The 22,063-nt window shown below is 54.9% G+C and overlaps 1 protein-coding gene across 4 annotated transcripts in view; it reads right to left on the bottom strand.

Moving 5' to 3' along the window:
• Positions 1-369: 369 nt before the first annotated feature.
• Positions 370-22,063, bottom strand: part of AP3B2 (adaptor related protein complex 3 subunit beta 2) — a 34,305-nt gene continuing 12,611 nt past the window's right edge. For 3 of the 4 annotated variants that reach the window (XM_027068181.2, XM_027068180.2, XM_027068179.2), the window contains exons 5-26: positions 18,559-18,719; positions 18,220-18,286; positions 17,939-18,121; positions 17,551-17,834; positions 17,037-17,091; positions 16,600-16,671; positions 15,272-15,334; positions 14,760-14,892; positions 14,397-14,506; positions 13,564-13,740; positions 8,271-8,457; positions 6,913-7,031; positions 6,423-6,531; positions 6,018-6,135; positions 5,439-5,622; positions 5,205-5,265; positions 4,770-4,876; positions 4,353-4,581; positions 3,840-3,924; positions 3,533-3,630; positions 946-1,084; positions 370-841 (exon numbers count right to left, since the gene is read on the bottom strand). In XM_027068181.2, the coding sequence (XP_026923982.1) occupies positions 691-841; positions 946-1,084; positions 3,533-3,630; positions 3,840-3,924; positions 4,353-4,581; positions 4,770-4,876; positions 5,205-5,265; positions 5,439-5,622; positions 6,018-6,135; positions 6,423-6,531; positions 6,913-7,031; positions 8,271-8,457; positions 13,564-13,740; positions 14,397-14,506; positions 14,760-14,892; positions 15,272-15,334; positions 16,600-16,671; positions 17,037-17,091; positions 17,551-17,834; positions 17,939-18,121; positions 18,220-18,286; positions 18,559-18,719 (2,892 nt within the window). In that variant the 3' untranslated portion in view covers positions 370-690. The other variant, XM_027068182.2, reaches the window with a different exon arrangement.

Below are 22,063 nucleotides of genomic sequence, written 5' to 3'. Positions count from 1 at the left end.
GTCGGGTCATCTCCCCAGCAAGGTGGGGGCTCCACAGTTGACATATTCTGAACTTCGCGCCTATGTTTGCAGAGTCCCCCACATTATGAGTCTCTCCCAAAGAGAGGCCCAGGAGGGAAATCCAGGGGGACCAATAATCACCGGAAAGGCCTTGCTTTTGCAGGACCAAGGAGTTCTTCCGGCTTGGCCTTCCCATCCCTGCTTGGATGTCTCTTCCGCACACATGCCTGGGGACTAAGGGATCGTCACCTTGGGGTACAACCAGAGTCACCTATGAGAGTCAGTCACAGCCGTCCCTAGAAAGTAATGATCTTTCACAAGGGTCACATGGTCACACTTAGCAGCTATCTCCCCTGGATCCCCTCAGAAGGAAGGAAAGCTGAGCCAGCATGTAGGGAGAAGACACTTTATTGGGATGTTGCTGCAGAAATAGCTACAGAAAGCCGGGAAGACTGGAGGGAGCGGCTCCCCCAACACAGGCCGCTAGGGGACCCACAGGGCGGGGGAGGGGCTGCGGGGGAGCCTGGTAGTGACTAGAGGGCAAGAGTCCCCCCCCCCCCACCGATGCTCTCTGGCATGAGGAAACTGCTATGAGAGAGAGAGAGAGAGAGGAAAGACAAGTGGGGCTAACAGCCCAGATGTCATGAGGGAGAGAGAAGCAGGGGTCAAAGAGGTCACAGCCCTCGGGAATCACTGGGTCAGAGCCTGCACCACGTCCTTCACCAGCATGGTGCCGATCACCATCTTCTCGCTGTTGACGGTCAGCTGGGCGGCTCCAGTGGGCCGGGCGTCCAGGGTCAGCAGGACCAGGCTCCCACTGGTCAGCGTCCTCCCCGCAAATCTGCGGTGAGGGTAGAGGAAGGGTTTCGGCCTTTGGGCATGCGACCCTCCTGCAAAGCAGGCCTCCCTAAAGCCCGCCTCTCCCCTCTGCTGGGGGCTGAGTACCTGTACTCATCAGAGGCCCCACAAGGGACACGACCCAGGTTGGCAACGGCAGTCACTCTCTGCACCACGATGTGGTCATTCCGACAGGTGTCTGGCAGTGTGAGCTTCTCTGTGATCTCGCTCATGCCTGTCAGCTTTCCTGAGGACAGAGGTCATGATGAGGGCGGAGGCCACACGGTCCAGAGGCTGGCTCCTGAGTCTGACCACGGGGTATCCTCACCAAGTTCTCAGGCTGGCAGGTCTCATGCTAAGAGCAGGTGTGAACCTCTCTCTGTCTTGAGCAGGGACTACTTTCCTCCTGGACCACACCCTCCTTTGGGAAGCCAGCCTCCCCACCCCACCCCACCCAGGGCTCTATCCGCGTTGTTGACCAAAGACTGACTTGGCACTTCCCCAGCGTCAGACATCCGGGCGACCATCCCATTGGGAGGGAGGCACCAGCGGACATGGTGGCCAGTCAGCTTGGAGAGGAGCTCAAGGAGGCAACGGCTCCGTACCTGGCCAGGGCTCCCAAAGCCCCCAGGCATCCACAACCTCTCCTCTACAGGGCTGACCTCTCCTCTCCACTCACACACTCTAGGCCAGCCATGCGACACCCTGCCTGCCCTCCTGCCACCTCCTCTTCAGCCCCTGTCCCCTCCCTGCTGCTTCCCCTCTCCTCCTTTTGAGAACGGACATCCCTCTCCTGCTGCCCCTGCCTCTCCTAATTCCAGACTAGTGACATTTCCTTGCCCCATCCCTTCACTCTCCCCATGTCCAAGTCTCCAAGTCCCTAAAAAGTCCCCTCTGGAAGCAAGACTCCCGCCTCATGCCACTGCCGTGCATCCCTCCCTTGCGTGGCCAAAGTCCTCCCAAGAGGGCTCCATTTCCTCAAGCCCTGGTCTCCTCCAACCCACTGCAGATGGCCTCTGTCTCCCTGGGCGATGGCCTGCTCTCTGATGTGGGCAGCCTCCTGTCTGCTGGAGCTGAAGGTCTTGGGTCATCCTGGCCTGTAGACCACCCCAGGGCACCCTTGTGCCTTCTCATCTCTCCTGGTTCCCCTTCCATCTCTTACTCTGTTCCTTCTCTTCATCCCTCCCCTCCTTCTTCTCCGGAAGCATGCGGGTTTTCCACAAGGAAGTTCCTTGGCCTTCTTATCTTCCCACCCATCTCTCTGCCAGGGGGATCTGACTCATACTCACAGCTTTGGCTGTCACCTCCATCACCTCTGTACTCATGACTCTGGCCTAGAGGTGTTTCTGGGGCACAGACCCGCATCTTCAGTGGCTTATTAAACACCTCCTCCTGAATTTCCCAAATGCACCTCACAGTCCTCTTATCTGAAGCCAACCATGATCTTCCCTCCTCCCCTGCCTAACCCATTCCTCCTTCTTCCAGATCGGGGCTCGGCACATTACAGACCACAGGCCAGATCCAGCCTGCCAGCTGTACGGCCCACAGTGGTTTTTATATTTTTAAAACACTGGGGGGAAAAATCAAAAGATTAATATTTCGTGACATATGAAAATTATGTGAAATTCAAATTTAACTGTCCATAAGTAGAATTTTATTGGAACACAGCCACGCTCGTTCATTTACACGTTATCTGGGGCTGTTTTGCGTTAATAGCAGCAGAGCCGAGTAATTGTAGCAGAGACCACGTGGCCCACAAAGCCTAAAATGTTTGCTTTCCGGCCCATTACGGAAAAAAGTTTGCCGAGTCCTGATCTAGGGGAAGGGCACCGAGTTCTCCCTGCCATCGCCACATACCTCCCTCTTCTCCTTCTCAGGGCAGCTGCCCACGGCTGCCCCCTTCCCCCTACCCACCCAGCCCTGCATTCCCTCTGCTGTGGCTCTCATCTGGTTCCCACCTTCTCTCACCAGATCTACTGCAATAGCCTTATAGTCACAGAATTTAGGCCAAGGTCACACACCAAGTGAGTGGCGGGGTCAGAATTTCAAGCCAGGACTCACAAAGCCCCACGTTTCTCCTGCTTAGGCTGTCCCGCCTCTGTTCCCCACTGCAGGCTCCCCCCAGTCCAGTCCTTGCTGTGGGTGCTGCCAGATCCCCCTTGCTGAGGCAGAGGCCTGAAGCTGGCCCCTTCCTCAGACACCTCTGGCGACCTCTGCACTGTTAGGAAAATGAAGTCTAATGAAGTCCTAATCTCTCTCACAGCAGAGGTGGACCTGATAACTTTGGTGACCCCTCCCAGCTCTGAAATTCTGGGACTGAAATGCTTTAGCACAGCATTCAAGACTTCCAGATGCAAGACCAAACATCTCATTTTCAGCTTTGTTCTTATTACCTCTGTGTACTACGGACTCCTAAGCTCCAAACCAAATTGTCTTTCTCCTCAGTTCCTGCAAACTTTCACCAACACGTACTCATGATATTTTCCCAAGCTGGAATGCAGGCCTAGAATTTTCTGCCTGGCTGAGTCCTGCTCTCTCCAAAGCTTCACTGAAGTGTCCCACCCTCTGTGAAGCCTTTGCCAGAGGCCCACACTCTGACGATGCTGAGGCCCTTCCAGCAGGACTGCACCATGAGCTTCCAGGGCCCCAGTGGGTGGTGCCGAGCCCCTCCCTGTCCACCCTGGGGAGCACTCACCCTGTTCCTTCTTGAACTCATTCTCGCTCATGAACACGGGAGCCATCAGCTCCCCAACGGGTGGCTGAATGGAGACGTAGAACTGCCGGGTTTGGGTACTGGGAAGGGTGGGGAGGAAATGGAGGGAGAGGAAATGAAGTGAGGCACCTTTTCCCCTCACCTCCCACTTTGGAGGCGACAAAGAGTGAGAGAAGATCTGAGAGCTTGGGATGACTTCTGAACCCAGCAGGCCATGATGTATCCCTGACATTCTGCCCCCTCCCCTCTCCAGCCCACCCTCCCACTCCACCCTGAGTTGGATACACACCACAGCTGGAAGTTGGCTGCCTGGGTTGAGTCACAGAAATTAATGCCCATTACAGCAGTGACAGATTCTCCAGGTGCCAGTGACTCTGCAGTGGTATGGGGCAGGGAAAGGGGGACAGGGAAAGATACTGTCACCTGATAGGTCTGGAACCCATACCCATTCTCTCCTTCACTGCCAGAGCTGACCACCCCTCTATGCACTCCTGGCTTTCTAGGTCCCTGGAGTATTTCCTGGTTTTCTTCTGAATTCTAAATACCCTTTTCCCACCCACCCTTACCTCATGTAAGTCAGTCCTGAAACAACCAAGGCCCATACTGTCTGCCTCAAGCACCTTCTGCCCTGATACAAACGTGCTTGTTTCCTAGTTTGTACTATCTACAAGGGCACGATCATGTTAGATGCCCTCTTTGAGCCCTCATGGCCTGGCCTGGCACAGAGGGGGCATCAGCAGCCACAGAAAGACTGACACTGCCCAGGAGCCCCCTCCTCCAACATGTCCAAGGCCCTCCGTACCGATTTCAGGGAACTCCTGGATGCTGATGCCGGCGGGCAGTTTGGGGGTGCCCACGTGCAGGCCCTTGATGGGGGTATCAGAGCTGTTGGAGAAGTGGATGTGCACAGATACCATGTGGGGGTCCCCAGAGAAAGGCTGGCGACTGAAGGTGTAGTCCACGGCCAGCCCCTCACCGGCTACACGGTGCAGCAGCTCCTGCCTCCCAACACCTACCACTGGACTCAGCAGCTGGAGGGGTGGAGGAGGGCCAGTATAGAAATGAACAAGGAGAGAGCCTGTCCCTGCCTTGTCCTCACCTGGGGTCACCCAGCAATGGGGACTCAAAGCTATCCCCTACATCACACCCCTCCTCCACACACACAAATCCACACTGTAAGATGCACCCCAGACATGTGTCCCTCCCCCATCCCACTCACTGAGGGCACCAGCGGGGAGTCTGTGAGCGTCAGGCCCTCCAGGTCAGTAGCCAGACTGGTGGACACGATCGTGGGGGGAGACACAGGCTGGACACTGGGAGGGGTGACTGTGGGAGCAGATGAGGAAGGCTACGATGAGGGAGGCAACGTGGAATCGGCTTGGATTGAGCAGGGAACCCAAAGCTCAGGGAAGGAGATGGTTCAGCACCACGGACAGCGAAGCACGTGGCATCCTGGGGGCTCTTACAGGAACACCAGGTCCTGTATCCCAACCCCACACCTGGGGAGGCTGTCCCTCTGCCCTCTTGACCCCAAAAGTGTGTTCCGTCTGCTCCCCTTACCCCAGAGCCCTGGGGAACCTAATCCAGAGCTCCTAGGGACCTTCCTAAGCCACCTTCCCAAGGTCTTCCCCCAGTGACTTCTACCCAAACTCACAATCCTCTAGGTCAAGCAAGGAGATCTCCTTGGCTACCGGGGCGCTTTTGCCACTGGGAGGCTGAAAGACAAAAATGGGATACAGGTGCAGGAGGAGAGCACCTGGCCTGTTCTGGGTTGGGTAGATGATGCCATGGTCTATTCTAGATGGTGGGGAGGTGACTGGCCTGCCTCAGGATGTGGGAAAGCCCCTGGCCCATGAGCCCACCCCCCTCTCTGCCCCAAGGCTCTCACTGTTTTTTTCCTCCAAGAGGTAGGTTCCACCTGCTCCTCCTCCGTCTCTGATGTTCTCTCAGATTCTGATGAGCCACTGCTGGAATCGCTGTCCTCCTCTGAGGATGAACCTTCTCCCTGTCCCTCGGGCACCTTCTTCCTTTTCTTCATCTTCCTCTTCTCACCTTCCTCCTCACTCTGTTCACTGGAGGAGAGGGGGTGAATGGGGCTCAGGCCCGGCCCGGACACACCTGCCCTTGCCTCACAGAAGAGCAGGAAAAGACCAGGAAAGTGGGGGGAGGGGAGGGAGCCTGAGCCAGTAGAGCCCAGCTGGGCTCCTATGTCTGGGCTCCAGTGAGAACTCTAAACAGGCCTGGGTCCCTGGTCCCCCAATGCTTCTCCCTGCTGTTCCCATGAGGGGGCAGGCTCAGCACAGAGACCCTCTGTAGCCAGCCACAGCAGCCATCATGGGAGTGCACTGGGGGTCTGAAGGCCCCACCAGATCAGGGGCTCTTAGAGTGGCTAAGGCTGAGCATTCCCCCTCCTTTTCCAGAGGAGACCCCTGAACCCCACCAGCCACCTGGCTGGCTCCCCTCTTACCTCTCACTGCTCCTCCCCTTCTCTTCCTCCTGGTCTTCACTATCAGACTCACTGCTGGACTCCCCAGAGCCGCTCTCACTGCTGCTCTTACTGTCCGAGGCACTCTCGGACTCGGGGTCTGTGGAGGAACTGTCTCAGACCTCCTCCCTGGGTGCAGACCTCCTTGGGTCCAGAGCAGGTGCCCTGGGGTCCCAACTTGACTCAGCACTGAAGCTGCAGCCCCCTGAGCTGCCCCTGGCCCCAGATGCCAACCGGACCAACCAGGACACAGGTGGATGTGTATGGCACGTGCAATCCCTCAGGACCACCGACTCACACACAGATGCACACAAACTGGTGCGTGCCCCCGTGGGCACGTGAGGCCATGTGAAGCACACAGAGTCCCCAGCTCTGCTCTCTCCTCACCGCTGTCTGCAGACTCTGTGGGGCCTGACTCCCCCTCTGAGTCAGAATAGAAGGGTTTCTCCTTCTCCTTCCTCTTCTCTCGATTGGAGCACTTGGTCCATTCTGGTACCTGGAAGTGGGGGTGGGGTGAGAGAAGCATTGAATCATGGCTGGGGAGGAGGAAGGAAAGCACAGGGCCTCTTTGCCTCTCACCCTGCCTCTTCTTGGGCCCTGCTTGGCCCTGTCTCCAAGAGGGAATGATGAGGTGGAGGGGAGGGGCAGCACAGGGTACGAGAGAGAGCACTGCACACAGAGCAGAGGGCACACGGCACACGGGAAGGGGGACCTCCGTGTATTCGCCCAACAGGCCCACGTGGGTCTCGATAAGGGACAGATCTTCTTCCTGCATGGGGGGAGGGTGTCAGGAGGGCTGGGCCAGCACGGCCAGGACTCTCTGCTATCTGTGCCCCCCCGCCCCCACACACACAATTGAACCCTTCACCCCGCTGACCTCCACGTTCCGCACAGATGGGTCTGGAGCCTCCTCTGGCCAGTCTGGGAGCTCCTGGTAGCCTGTGGCCTTGGCATTGAGCAGGTGGGACAGTGAGCCCAGCTGGAAGTGGTCCCGGTCTGGGGGTAGGGTTAGAGGTCAGGCCAGGAGTAGGGGTTAGGAAATGTCCTGGGCGTTGTCTCCCAGGTGGGGTGGTGATTCTGGCTGGGATCCCTTATCGAGGTAGACAAAAGGGGTGGGCGTGTCCTGTACGGGTTCCTCCACCTTCAGGAAGATAGGCCAGAGGGTCAGGTTGTCTGGCCTGGCTCAATCAGGAGCTGAGGTATGGGGCAGGTGGGACTGCGAGGGAGGGTAGGGGGATGGTGTGGGGAGAGGCTGCAGGCCCATCTACTTGGTTCTGCCTAACGGGGAAGCAGACATGTGAGTGAGGCTTCTCTTCCAAGGCAGCGGGGGCTGTGTGCCTCAGCATGGCCAGGCTTGGGAAGGAGGCCTAGATGGTATGAGGATAGCACCTGTGAAGAAGAGGCTGGCCAGGCTGGGGCGAGGAGGGGAAGGCAGCCTGGTCAGGCCCCGTGGGGAGAGGTGAGCAGTCTGAACGGGAGTGGGAAGAAGTCAAGGCCAGAGGTCCAGCCTGTGTATTGGAGACTTGTGAGCGGGGATGGGTTGGGAAGGAGAAAGGGACTTCCTCCTTCCTGGCAGACGTTCAAATCCACCCCATCCCTCAGAATTTCCCTGTTCCTGAGGTCCAGGGAAGAGAAAAAAAATGAACAAAAAGACACCCAGGAGAACCGAGCTTTGTAAGGGAGCCAGGTCCCCTTCAGGATTCCGAGGTCCAGGGAGCCAGCTGGCGGACTGTCCCCTCCCAGCCTCTCTCAGGGCCCCTATCACAGGACACGAGCCCAAGGACAGAGGCAAGGCTGAAGGCCCAGCCTTTGGGCAGAGCTCCAGTGGCAGCCCAGAGCACTGGCAACTTTCTCAGGACTCTTAACAAATCTATACCTCTCCTCTGAATGCTGTTTGACATCCCACCTTCCGGGGTCCTTGGTATTTAAATCTGGATACATAGTGCTGGCTCAGGGAGGGAGGTGGACGGGGGCGCCAGACAAGAGAGGAGCAGGAGCCATGCTGGCTGGGAGGGCAGGGACTCAGGTGAGATGATGCTGGTGGTGGTTGTGGGTGGGGGCAGGGGTGGGGTGAGGGGCAGAGAGACTGGCATTTCTGCCGAAGTCCTGGTGTCTGGCTAAGACTGGGACCTCAGGGGGAAGATCTGGGTATGGGGTCCTGGCCAGTTCCCCTCCTTCCCACCCCGCCTCCCCCACCCCCCGCCCCTGGAGGTTACCCTTGACTTCAGCTCCCACCTTTGAAGGATGACTCCAACACTGGGGCTGGTTTGGGTGCCAGGAAGAGCTTCTTGGCATGGCGGCTGAGGGCCCCACCCTGCTCCGAGGGGACGATCAGCTGCCGGGTGAAGCGCGCTCGGTCACGAATGTCATAGTTCTGGTCGTACTTGGCCAGACTCAGCACATACTGGGTCAGCAGCTTGGTCTGGGGGACGAGAGGTGGGTCAGCAGCGGTCAGAGACAGCGGGGATACAGGGGGCCCTGCAGCAGATTCTGTAAGCCCCCACCTCAAGCGGTGTCTCTCTCCCAGCTGACAGGCGGCTGCCTCCACCCTCTTCCTCTCCCACCTGCCCTCCCTTCATCCTGCCTTTCCTCTCCCCTCCCTGGCCCTGACTCCCGACCCCAGCTTTGACAGCTGCCGGGGGCCTGGTGAGAGAGGTCGCCCCTTTGCAATCTCCTCCCTCTTGGCCGTGAGCTCCATTCTTCCTGAGTCCGTGGTCCCCACTGTCCCAGGCCTAGCTCCTACCCCATTCCAGGGAGGGCCAGCCTCTTTACTTTAGGATGCTAGGGTGAAAGGAGGTCTAGAACATTCTGCCGGAAATCTTACAGTTCTCAGCCTCCACCACACAGAGGAAAACTAGACAACAGAAGGAGTTGGCAGGGGGCACATGGGGATCCCATTGGTAGGGGCTGTCCTCATGCCCATTGATCCACATGGTACATTCTGAGCAGCCCAGAGTCTCAGAGGCCATGACCTCCCCTGAAAGGTTCTAGAGAGCAAACTGCCTATGGGTCCACTGTCTGCAATCAAGGCAGCCACATCCTAGGACCCCAAATCTTGATTTCTGCCTTGATCCTGGCCTGCTCTAACCTGCCTTTATGACATGACAGGTAGCAGCTGTCATTCTAGCTCTGTGTGCTATGTAAGGAGCTTCACACGATCCTGTGTAATGTCCACAACTCTCCCGAGAGGTATGTGCAATTGCTCCCACTTACAGAGAAGCAGAGTCAGAAGTGACTTCTCTCAGATTAAGGAGCCAGTCACTGCTGCTTCTAGACCTGGGCCCGCCTGAGCCAGCAATCCACCTGCTTCCCGACACTGCCTACCTGCTGACATAGGGGGCTGCCCCATCCGGGTCTCCACCAAGCACATGCATCTCATGTCCGCGCAGCCAGAGTGCCTGGGGTAGCAGGACCCAAAGGAGGAGTCTGGAACCAACCTTGGTCTTCCTGAGGTTTATGGACATCCAGCCATGGACATGGCTGATTCGGGTAACCCAGGGGGAGCATCAGAAAGACGTCCAGGAGGGGTTTAGCCCCCAGACGCTGACCCAGAATCAGAGCTCCTGCTGTGGCAAAACTAGAGAGCCACTGTGACTCTCAGGTACCTACAACATGGCCCACAGGGATCTCAGTGGCCTCGCCTTTAGCTCAGTCTCGTCCAACAATAGGAGCACCTGCAACACTGTTCCCATCACAGGAAAGTACTCTCAACTCCATACTCTCCCACGTAGGACACCTCGCAATGGACTTCATCACAGACCTTCCCCTCCCTGGGCCAGACATCGTTTGACTAGTCATGGCGGGCAGATGTCCTTATCAACATGGTCTGATATCAAGATGCTGCCGATTCCCCTCTACAGACTTCCCAGCCGGCTGATCAGACATTCTCCCTCCCCCAAGTCCTTGGCTAGTTCTGGAAAGAAGTGTTAAAGATCTGCCTCCATCTGTGCACAGACTTAAATGCATATCAGCAGTCAACATAGGAAGGGGCTGGTTCACCCACAACACTGCAGCATTTGCTTATAACAGTTCATTATGCTTCTCCATCCCAAGAACCCATTCACCAGAAATGATGGCATCCGGTCTGCACCACCCAGACCCTCACCTCGTTCAGCCAGGATGTGAAGGATTTATGGGTGGCTCAAGAGGGCCTGTGAGACACGCTTCAGTGCACCAAGAACAGAACAAGTTTCCTACGACTGGTGGGAATTCTTCCAGGGGAGAATTTTAAGTGAGGAACATGGACTCCTTTTTTTTTTCTTTCTTTCTTTTTTGATATTTATTTATTTTGGGGGAGAGTACAAGTGGGGAAGGGGCAGACAGAGGGGGAGAGAGGATCTAAAGCGGGCTCCGCGCTGACAGGCTGACAGCAGCGAGCCTGATGTGGGGCTCGAACTGACGAACCGTGAGATCATGACCTGAGCCGAAGTTGGCCCCTCAACCGGCCTGAGCTACCCAGGTGCCCCACATGGGCTCCTTTTCAAGAACTGATGCCAACCTACCTGCTACCTTGTAACCACCTGTTAAATCATACCGGGAAAGTGGCTCTTCAAAAACCTGAACCAAAATACATCCTGACCTCACATATAAAAACAAGCTCTAGGGGCGCCTGGGTGGCTCAGTTGGTTGAGTGACCGACTCAATTCTACCACCCAAAGGAACTGCATCCAGCCACCAACCAGCTCGGAAGCGAACCGTTCCCTGCAAAGCCCCCAGTGAGAGTCCAGCCTCTACCAAAAGGTCAGCCACAGCCTTCAGAAGACCTAGTGAAGACAGGCCTAGACTCTCGGCCCACAGAAGTCACGAGAAAATAAGCATGTCGTTCTAAGCCACTAAGTTTATGCTAACTTACTACACAGCAAGAGAAAACTATGATGGATTAAAAAAAATACAAAAATAGAAAATCAATCTAGAGGAAATTATATGGGAAGTATTTAATTGACACATGAATGGGGAAACAACTTTGTAAACACGAAGCCGTCGGAAACAGAAATGAAAAAATTAACACATTAAAGGAGACACAGATGTGCAACACAGGGACCAGAAATGTTTCCTAAGGCTAAGGAAATAGATTATAAGATTGATGGTGGTCTTTTCTACGTGGTAGACCTATGGCTAATTTAAACTTTTAATTATTATTTTTCTGGGTTTTCCAAACGTGTTATGATGACCATGCGTTACGCTTATGATATTTTTTTTAAAAAGTTAACCTTTTTTTTTTTGTAATTCTGCAGAACTTTATCAAAACATTCCATCCACAACAGAGGCCACATTTGAGCCCCCACCAGGCCCCCACCGGGCCTCCTCCCACACATCTCACCTGACATACAAAAAGCAAACTCATGCCCAAAAGAACTCCAGGCAGTTGCCCCCAGGTGCTATAATGACCACCTTCACATCAAGCCTTCTGTCAGTCCATCTATTATCAGAGCTTTTGTGACCTCTGGCCTGGAACCGGATTATCCGCTGAATCAGAGTGGGGCAGAACTTCAACTTGGCCACCGCCCAGGCCTCAGCCTGGGCCGGGATCTGGTATGCGCTGGGGGTTAGTAAGCTGGGAATGACTGGGATTGCTGTGGCCCGTAGCAGGCCCGGAATGTCACCCATAATACTGGCAGGGGGAAGCATCACCACTGTTTTGCAAGAACATCCTCCCAGAATGCCAAGGATTCCCTTTTCTCCACCACGCTGAGAACAGGCTGGGAAGCAAAAACGGAAAAAGGGAGGGTGGGAGAGAGGAGAAAACTCTCTTTATTGAATCCAAGAACCACTCTAAAGGGCCTGTGCCTGGGAGGACCCACCTTCAGATAAAGGGTGCCTGGAGGTCAGTATCCATTTGCCTGAACAGCCTACCCTGGGTGCCCTGTTGGGGCTGGGACCCCTGTGGCCTGTCGAGGAGAAGGGTTCAGCTGAACGCACCTGAACTCTCTGTGCCAACCCTGATGGCGGTTCTCACTGCTCTGTGTTACGTACTATTCTCCCTACTTGGCTGTGAGCATTCGGAGATCAGTAAACATGTCTCGCTGATGGCCACTATCCCAGGACACAGCTCAGTGCCAGGCATATAACTCACAGGTCAGCACTCAGGAAATACACGCCAGATAAAGCAACGAAAAGGTGAACACAGAGCTAAGAGTGACAACTCGGGGAAACGCCGCGTGGGCACACCCAGACTCATGAGAATACGCGGACATCACACATCGCCACTCTGGGGCTCAGGATTCCTGCTGGGTCCTCAGCCTAACTGGGTGGCTCCCCGCCCATACGGCTTCATCTTTTCAAATGTTCCTCCCACCTGTTACTTCCTCCCCTCTGAAGAAAGGAGGCACACCAATATTTGTTCAGTGACTGAATGCTTCCCCACAGCCTTTTTGCAACCTGCTTCGCCCACGATACTGATGCTGGCAGACTAGGTCCCTCATTGCTCCCATGGGTGACTGGTGCCTATTCCAACTCCTGATGAGTATCCCAACCCATGATGGCCCTGCCTCCCCAGCTCGAGTCCCTGGGCCCACCCTTGTCACCATGGGTCAAAGGAAACACTGAAGAAGCACAGGTGCCCCCATCCAAAGACTCCATGGGACGACAAAGAGGCCACCTGCAGGCCAGCAGGGACGTCACAATCTCCAGGGTGTAGCCAAACTGCTGACCCCAGCCACCTGCGCAGATACTTTGCTCCACAGGTTGCCAAACTTTTTCTAGAAAGGGCAGAGAGTAACTATTTTACGCTTTGTGGACCATATAGACTCTTGCAACTAGTCAACTCTGCTGTTGTGGCACAAAAGCATCCATAGACAATAAATGAATGAATGAAGATGGCTGTGCCCCAATAAAACTTTATTTACAAACACAGACAGCAGGCTGGATTTGGTCCACGGGCGATATAGTTTGCCAGCCTCTACTTCCCTTAACTGAGTGGGGCAGTGAGTGTGGGAATGGTCATGGCCCTTGGTGTCTCCAACCCCTGTAAGCTCTGCACGTTACACTTAATTCTTAGGAGAATCTCCTGGGACCATCTCAGGAGTTCACCCAAGAAGCTTCTTATATCCTGATATTCCAGCTTAGTGGAGCCATGCCCTTGGCTATGCAGAGATTTGCCCTCATATCCCTGGCACAGACTGGCCAAACATCACCAAGCTTTGGGAGTAAGGACAGATCACATCTCGTGGAACACATGTTCTCCCACCGGCGCGTGTCATCGCTGGCTCCTCCCTCGCTCCCACTCAGCTGTGGTTCTTTAGGGCCCCATTGTTCCAAAGGCAGCAGGTAGGAACACTCCCACAGGTGGACTGGAGGTCACAGCCCCGTAGGAGAGCCTCTTCACCTGTGGCCACCACCCCCACCCAGCCCTTGAGAGTAGCCATGGACACGGGGACACTGGTTATCGGGAGAGACCAGACGTTTGCCCTGAACTCTCTCATCAGAAAGAGAGGCTGGAGTTCACACCTACCTGGTGAGGGTCCACTGACTCCTCCCTGGGCCATTTCTGGGGCCCGGCGTGTTTTAGGGGGCATCTCTCAAGCCTTACCTGCTTAGAGTTAGTCAGGTAGAGCTTGGCTGCTAGGTTGATGATCTGCAGCTTGACGATGTCCTCCTCTGCCGTGAAGGACTTGGCCATCTTTCTCAGGACGTCAGGCGCGATCTTGGGGACGTGCTCGCAGTACTCGCCGATGAGCCACAGGATGCTGGCCCGGGCCATGGGCACCTGTGGGTGCGTAAGAGGAGTCAGGACTGGGGCTCGTGTGGAGATGTGGGTGGGCATGTGGCCTGCCAGGGAAATGGCATTCCTCCCGTGTGTGCTGGGCCAGTAACTGCAGGGTTCACACCCCTGTCCCGTGGGACAGACTAGAAGGTGAACGTTTCCTAAGCAGCATCCCCCCTCTGCCCTGGGGGTTCACTAGCAAGCGCAGAGCTTCCAAACCCCAAAGTCCATCCTGGTTTTGTCTAAAAGACCGATTTCCTAGATCCGTTGTACCCTCCGTGCTTTAGTTCCATGCTATTCTTCCCGAACCTCCAAGGAATACCTTATCTTAGTGCTTCAAGTTACTGGTGCAACAGCAACACGCTAGGTTTTTCCAGTGCACCATCGGCCACCCTCGGCCAGAGCTTTGGAGAAAACATGAGCAGCGGTACAGGTCAGGGAGCTCAGCAAGGGACCCTCAAGGGGAAAGCGAATCTTGGGCAACGAGTCAGGGTTGCCTGGTCCCATCTTTTCCCTTTTTCCACCTGCAGGCCCTTTCAGAGCCAGCATGGAAGGTGTGGAAGTTGGTTTCATTAGGGCTAGCGTGTTTCAACGCGGGGTTTTAAAATCATGGGGAGGAGGCCGGGATGGGAGGGCAACACGGGAGGTTCCTCCCTCGCCTGGATGTTGTCCGTGAGCTTTGCCAGGTGCTTGATGATCTCTCCGTGCTGCGCGGGCTGCATCTGCAGCAGCTTCTTAATGACAACCACCGACTCTGCGACCACCAGCTCTGCGGAGCGGGAAGGGAGAGTGTGGGCCCGGGGCGGTCACATGACCACACGCAGGTAGACGGACACCCCTGCAATGCCCCCAGACCCTTGGCTCTCTTCCACAACCCTGTGCACTCCTCTGGTGGCCCTCGGGGATGCAGGAACACTTAAGACACGCATGGAGGTGGACAGAGGGACGAACACGCATTGTGCCTGGACGGATAGGTGCACACCCTCTGGTCATCCAAGTTGGACACGCAGACAAGCACTGACCGTCGCGGTTGGACAGCAGCTGCACCAGGCCGTTGAGACAGGTGTCACGGACTCGGCCGATGTTGGTTGCACAGCGTCCAATGGCCTGGATAGTGGCTGCTACAAAGTCCTTGTCCATGCTGCGAATGTACGTCTGTGGGACACCACAACAGAGTGATCCCCAGCAGGCGGTGACCCTCAGTGATTCTGCCGGCTTGCGGGTGACCTTCAGGGAAGCTTGTCACCCCTCATTCAATCACTCATCATGCTAGAGACTAAACTCTGGGAGAGAGAGTGACGCCCTCAGCCACTGTGCATGTCCCTTAGCCCAGAGCCAGCAGAAGGCTCTGGGAGGGGGCCTAAGACAACACTTTTTCCACTTTGGGCTCATAAGAGAAAGTTGGCCCATCGGGACGATTCTCACTGAGCACAAGGAGCTGCGGGCACCTCTCGTGGACCCTCCGGCAGGCAGGTGGGCCCCAGCCCGACCTGAACTCCCGTAGGACAGTAGGGGTGTTGGGCCCCGGCCCTACCTGGAACTCCCGTAGGACAGTAGGGGTGTTGGTCTCATTGGCCAGGTTGGTCAACACTTCCAGCTGCAGGGAGACAGAAAGCGGGCAGGGTGGCCCGCAGGGTTTCTGTGCCCCCAAACCCCTCATTCCAAACACACTTCACAGACCGGAAAACAATCCCACGGACGGCCCTGCGTCATCCTTAAACTGATGAAGGAGATGACAGACTGGGAAACTTTCCCAAAAGGCAGGAGGACCAGTTTGTCTCTTAAATGGATGCCCTGACAGAGGACGCTTATAGAATGATCCTGTCACCTCTCTCCACCTCCATGGAAAACAAAGCCTCCTGTTGCTTTTAGGCTAAAGAGCAATGTCCTTACCATGGTCTATAAACCCCTGTGGGATCTGACCGCTGTCTACCTCTGTTTTCACACCACCCTCCCCCTTGCCCTCTATGCCCCAGTCATACTGGCCTCTTGTCAGACCTCTTCCTGCCTCAGGGCCTTTGCATATACTGTTTCTTCTGTGGGGAGCAATTCTTGCTATTCCTGCCCCTGCACTTGCATAGACAATTCATATTCATTTCTCAGGCCTCAGCTCAAGCCTTGCTTCCTAGAGGAAAGCTTCCCTGACACAAGACTAGACGCCGTCCTAGTCTATGCTCTGACAGCCCTCTGCACTTCTCTTTCTCACCATATTTCTCAAGTGGCTTTTTACATTTGTTTTGTGATTGGCTGCTCAGTGTCTCCTTCTCACCCCAACTAGACCGTCAGCTCCCCAAAGACAAGGTGTCTGATGAGTTTGCCACGGCTCGTACCCCTAGATCTAGCTGTAACTGACACAGAGAGTCGCGATTAACTGCTGCTGAATGAAAACTTTTTCTGTGGGTGTATGGGCTTCTGACACTTTTTCTGTGGGTGTATGTTTGCATAAAAGCCTGAGGGGGAAGATGTGTGGGGGCGAGAACACCGTGGGTGGAAGACAAGAGACCGTAGCTAGCAAAGTATGAATTCTGGAATCAGCAGGACTGACTCCGGGGTAGCAACCTCACCTCCTGGGGTCTGCATTTTTATAAAATGGAGATAATGTACACTTCCTGAGGTTATTATGAAAATCAGGTTACTTCACATATGAAAAGTGGCAGATATCTATTGGATAACAGGCAAAGGGCAGCTCCCTCCCCCGCCCCGGCCCCCATTAGCCCAGCTTCCTGGGCCAATACTCCTGGGTGGAGTGGCCACAGGTTCAGAAATAGGCAGGCCCCAAGGTGGCCACTGTGGATATCCCAGAGAGTCGGTGGGGGCAGGAAGGGGGACGAAAGGCCGCAGGCACTTCTGTCCATCGCTCACCTTCAGGATCTTGATCTGGGTGGGGTCGGTGGATCTGATGTAGAAGCTCTTCAGGTAGGGCTCAAACATACCCTGTTGTGAGAGAAGCAGCCCCAAGGAGCTCCACCGCAGCCCCAGACTGGGGCTTCTCCAGAGCTACCCCACCTCTCCTGCTCTGGGGCCCAGAATCCTTCCTGCCTCATCGCTGCCCTTCCCACTCCCCTCTCAGATCTGACCAGGACTTTCTTCGCCAGATTTTCCTCCCTCGGAGGCCCTCAGGACCCAGACCCTGCTTCTCCTCCGTGTTTGGGGTCTCCTGTTTGCATTCTCTCCACAGCGAAGGCACCCCCTATCCTGCCTGTCCCCATCGCCCCCTCACCACCCCCGCCCCCCACCGCCCTGCACTCGCAGGAGCCACCCCTCGGAACATGCGAGGGCAGCCTCGATCACTTGCTCACCCGGCGCTTGATGGACATGGTGGCCACGTTCTGGAGCACCACGTACTGCACCTCACTACGGAGAGGACAGGAAAGAGGTATCTGGGCCCCTCGACGGGGCCCAGGGGCAGCGAGTGGAGGGAAGAGAGGTGGGCCAAATAGGAGGGCGGGAAGGGCACCGGTCGGAGGAGGGCAAGACTGGGGTCCGTACAGGGTGGAGGGGTGGGGTGAAGGCGCGGGGCGTGATACGCCCAGGGTTTGAGAGAAGCTGGCAGGACCAGCCCACCCATCATGGGCAGGGCGGGGCGAAGTATGTCAGCCCTCGGTGTGGGCGGGGCGGGCTAGGCCACCCACCCCTCCCCGTGTGGGCGGGGCGGCCGGGGCGGATCGGCCCACGGTGCGGGTGGGCTGGGTGGCCAGCAGACGGTGGGCGGGGCGGGCCGGCGGGCCGGCGGTCAGCCCACGGGGTGGGCGAGGCGAGGCCGGGTGAGTCAGCCCACTGTGTCGGAGGGGCGGGGCGGGGCGGGACGCGCACCTGTGGCTGCGCAGCAGTCGCACTAGCGCCTTGGCGATGACGCCCACCTCCGCCTTGGGCGCCAGATGGAAGTAGAGCTGGGCCACCGCCATGACCACGGCGGCGCTGCGGCTCTGCAGCAGCGGCTTCGTGTTGCGCAGCAGCAGCCGGTGGTCGGGGTCCATGACGTAGGGCTTGCGGGCGGGCAGCGCAGCGGTGGCCGCCTCCTCCGAGCCCGGGCCCTTGGCCTCGTCCTCTTCCGAGCCGTAGAAGGCTTTCTCCGGGTTCTCCTCCAGCAGAGATTCCTGCAGGCGGGGACAGGGGGAGGGGGTGTCGGGGGGGGAAACCTCCTCCCGGCCGCCCTCCTACGCACGCTGCCACAGCGAGGCCCGGCCCCGGGCCCACTCACGTTCTGGGTGGGGCTCAGGAACTGCGTGCGCGCGTAGCGGGTGAGCATGCTGATGATGACCACCTGCCCCCACTCCTCCACGTCGATGAGCAGGTTACAGAGCTTCCGGTAGTTCTTGTGTATCAGGTCGATGCGCTCGGGGCAGACCTCCTCGAAGGCCATCACCACACTGCCCGCCACCAGCTGGGGAACGGTCGGTGGCAAGAGGGTGAGCCGGCAAGGCAGAGAGCGCTTGCCCCGTCTGCTCTCCACCACCCATCCCTGTGCGCCCGTGTACACACCGTGGTCTTGTCGGCCAGAAGTTTCTCAATGACCTCGATCAGCTGGTCCTTCTGGTCCGAATCCAAACTGTGGGAGAAACTGCTAAGAGCGATTTGCCCCCCCACCTCCCACCTTCGTAATATTTGCCCAAACCGTGGTCACCTCCCCTACCCCAACCCTGTTCGTTAAGCAGTGTGAGCTGCCACCACCGCCGTTCCCCATCTCTCTCGCTTCCCCAAACCGTCTTCAACCATCTGAGCACAAAAAAGGGGCAATCTGCAAGGCTTGGGAGAGGCCAGGGGTGGGCCCGGGGTTGGGAAACACTCCCCTGAGGAGCTAGGGGCGCGGCTGGGGCGTACCTGTAGAGTTTAGGGATGGCATGAGCAGCTGTTTTCCGTACATAGGGTGACATGTCCGATGCAGCTTCCTTGATGGCCAGCATCATGATGGGCACAATAATGGGCACCCGGATGCTCGACAGGACGCGGAGGGCACTGGCCCGAATCAGCTGGTTGGGGTCCTAAGGGCAGAGGTGGAGGCAGAGCCATGAGAGGGCACAATGGCCTGATGGAAAGGCCACACCTGTGGAACTCACTGTCCCTAGCTACCTACCACCCGTTCTTGCCTCCCTGACTCCCTGAGTGATGTGTCCCTGCTAGGTACCCGGGGTGGGAGGGGGGTACTCCTTGAGGGAACTGTCGGCCCCTGTTGCAGACATCTGACGCCCGAACAGTTAGGGCGATGGGTTGCTTCACTTTTGGGAAGGGTAAGAATCTTTCAGAATACCTAAAGTTCCTGAAACACCTCCTGGTCCCTGCGTGGGGGTGGGGATGGGGGGGGGGGTCTTTGTGCTGATGCAAGAGCTGACTGCCAGCAAATGCAAGCTGGCCTGCCTTCCAAAGAGTTGGTTAACACTCCCTTCTCCCAGCAACCTCCCAAAAGTTGATCTTCTTCCTCTTCCTCCAGTGTTTAAAACAGAATAGGTGTGTAGGCCCCTTCTCTTTGTTCCTATGCTTCCAATCCACACCTGAGAAGAGCGTTAGTGTATTCCAGTGTATTGTAATCGTGCACGAGGGGCAGCAGTAGCTGTAAATTGCTGTGAATCTTTTTTTTTAATTAAAAAAAATTGTTTAATATTTATTTTTGAGAGAGAGAGAGAGAGAGACAGAGCATGAGTGGGGGAGGGGCAGAGAGAGAGGGACACACAGAATCCGAAGCAGGCTCCAGGCTCCGAGCTGTCAGCACAGAGCCCAACGCGGGGCTTGAACCCACAAACCTCGAGATCGTGAACTTTAGTCGGAGCTTAACCACCTGAGCCCCCCAAGGCGCCCCTGCTGTGAATCTCACAGAATGCTGGGCAACGGGAGAGGTAACTGGACACTAAAGAGCAGACGCTTCACTGATGTTCTAAAATGGAGAAAGAGAAGATCCACAAAATGACAGGGGAAGATGATGGTAACCCCTGTCAAGATTCTAGAGTTGATTTTTAAACACATGGTTTAGAAGCACGTATTTAAAAGGCAGGAGTCTGTATTTTCTTAGAGTCAAATCATACCATATCCACTGCTATAACCTGTGTTTCTTTTTCTCACCCCTTTTATTTGGAAATGATTATGGATTCACAGGAGGCTACTAGAAAAAATTCTTTTTTCCTTTTTGATAGGGTAACTAGGCTGGTCGATATTAACACTGTGTATGTCGATTTCAGCAAGGCATTGGGGGGAGCCTCCTAGCATTGCCTAGATTGCCACTTTGATGCAGGCCTTTTGTTTTACTTAATATATAATCATTTTAAGAGCAGCATTCATATCTATTTTGTCTCTGTATCACCACAGCCCTTTACACATGAAAGGGGTTAAGAAATTTTTCTGCTATTGAATAAGATCCTTTCTAACAAGATAAGAAAGTGCCAGCTGACTGTATAATTAGATGGATCCACAACTTGGTAAAACGTTGTGCTTGGGGAAGGTTGACTAACAGATCGGTGTCAACCTGGAAACATGATATGCCAGGGGACTCACAATCTGATGCCCTGGTCTGTACAATCTATCAACATGTTGGAAGACACAAAATCAGGAGGACAAAATTAAGATTTAGAATCACCCCGGATTGGATGTTATGCTAAACCAATAAAATGAAATATAATAGGGCTTCATAAGGGATTCCAGGGACCAACTGCATAAAGACCTAGATTATCTGACTGCTCACTGGAGGTTTGTCTGAATTGAGCCAACCACATTAGTGGGCTGCTAAGAAAACAGTCTCAGGCTGGCTTGATAAAAAGAAGGGAGAAAACTGGATGGAAATGAATGGTTCTAATGTGCAGGAGAGCCCAAAATCATTAACAACAACAGAAAGAAAATGAGTTTTAGAGGAACACATCTATCATATGATACCATTTACAAAACAATATTGTATATTATTTACAAATGTGTAAATAAGCCGTAAAAGAATAAATACATACACATGAATTAGAAACAGAAGATACATAGGGGGCTTTGGCTGTTGATAAATGTTTCATTTCTTATGCTGTGTATACAGATGTTCACTTTATTATTCTTTGTGCCTTTTGTGAGTCTGAAATAAATTTAAAAAAATTATAGCTCTGGCGGTTTTGACACGATATAATGTTTAAAAAAAAGTTGTAGTGTCTAAAAATGGGGCGAGTTGCCTTATGAAGGGGTGACGTCTCTATCACTGGAGATGATCTGTCAGAGGGTCATGTTCTAGAGCAAAGGTTGGCATACTACAGCCCTCAGGCCAAATCTGTCTTCTGCCTTTTTTAAAAATAAAGACTCATTGGAAGCTGGCCATGCCCACTCATTTATGGCTTCTTACACACTTCAAGGGCAAAGTTGAGTGTTGCAAGATTGAGGCTGTATGGCCCTAAAAAGTCTACATTACTCTCTGGCAGGATACAGAAAAAGTTTGCTGAGCACTGTTCTAGAAAAATCATTTCATTGAATGGGCTCGGTGGGCACAAGCAGAGGAGGAACAGAGCACGAGCAGGGGAGGAACAGAAAGAGAGGGAGACACAAAATCCGAAGCAGGCTCCAGGCTCCAAGGTGTCACCACAGAGCCCGACGTGGGGCTTGAACCCACAGACCACGAGATCATGACCTGAGCCGAAGTCAGACGCTTAATGGGCTGAGCCACCCAGGTGCCCCTCTGGTTTTCTCAAAGGGGAAATTCAGGGGCAGACTGTAGAAACTACAGCTAAATGTAAAACCTGTGCCAAAAATTCCAGAATGGGGGGCGCCTGAGTGGCTCAGTTGGTTGAGCATCCGACTTCAGCTCAGGTCATGATCTCGTAGTTTGTGGGTTCGAGCCCCACATCAGGCTCTGTGCTGACAGCTCAGAGCCTGCAGCCTGTTTCAGATTCTGTGTCTCCCTCTCTCTCTACCCCTCCCTTACTCATGCTCTGTCACTCTCTGTCTCAAAAATAAATAAACATTAAAAAAAATTTTTTTTAAATTCCAGAATGGTTCTTCCAAAATGATTTAACCCTGATTCAAACCAAAAGATTACTTGCCACTCTAGACAGATCAATGGATTGATCCCGTGGTTTTGACTTTAAAAGTTAACATAGCACCACGTGTGGTCTAAAGAGACCCCGGTATTGCCAAATGAATGATGGGTATATTCAAGTGCCTGTGCTTCCTACCCCACCTCAGAGAAGCAGACCTTGTCGGCCTCTCCTGCTCGCCATATAGCAAGCACAGTGACCCAGGGGGGCAGTCAATCCTCCCCCCTGCTCAGCAACCCACAGAACCAGCTGGACATGAAAAGCTGAGCTGGACCTTTCAGAGACACTCTCACAGGAATGTGAACCAAATATGTGGAAAGTCTAGGGAGGGGAGTTAG

This window comes from Acinonyx jubatus, chromosome B3 (genome assembly GCF_027475565.1).
Source record: "Acinonyx jubatus isolate Ajub_Pintada_27869175 chromosome B3, VMU_Ajub_asm_v1.0, whole genome shotgun sequence".
NCBI lineage: Eukaryota > Metazoa > Chordata > Mammalia > Carnivora > Felidae > Acinonyx > Acinonyx jubatus.
Note: the sequence above shows the minus strand (reverse complement) of the source record. Positions and strands in the feature narration are given on the sequence as shown.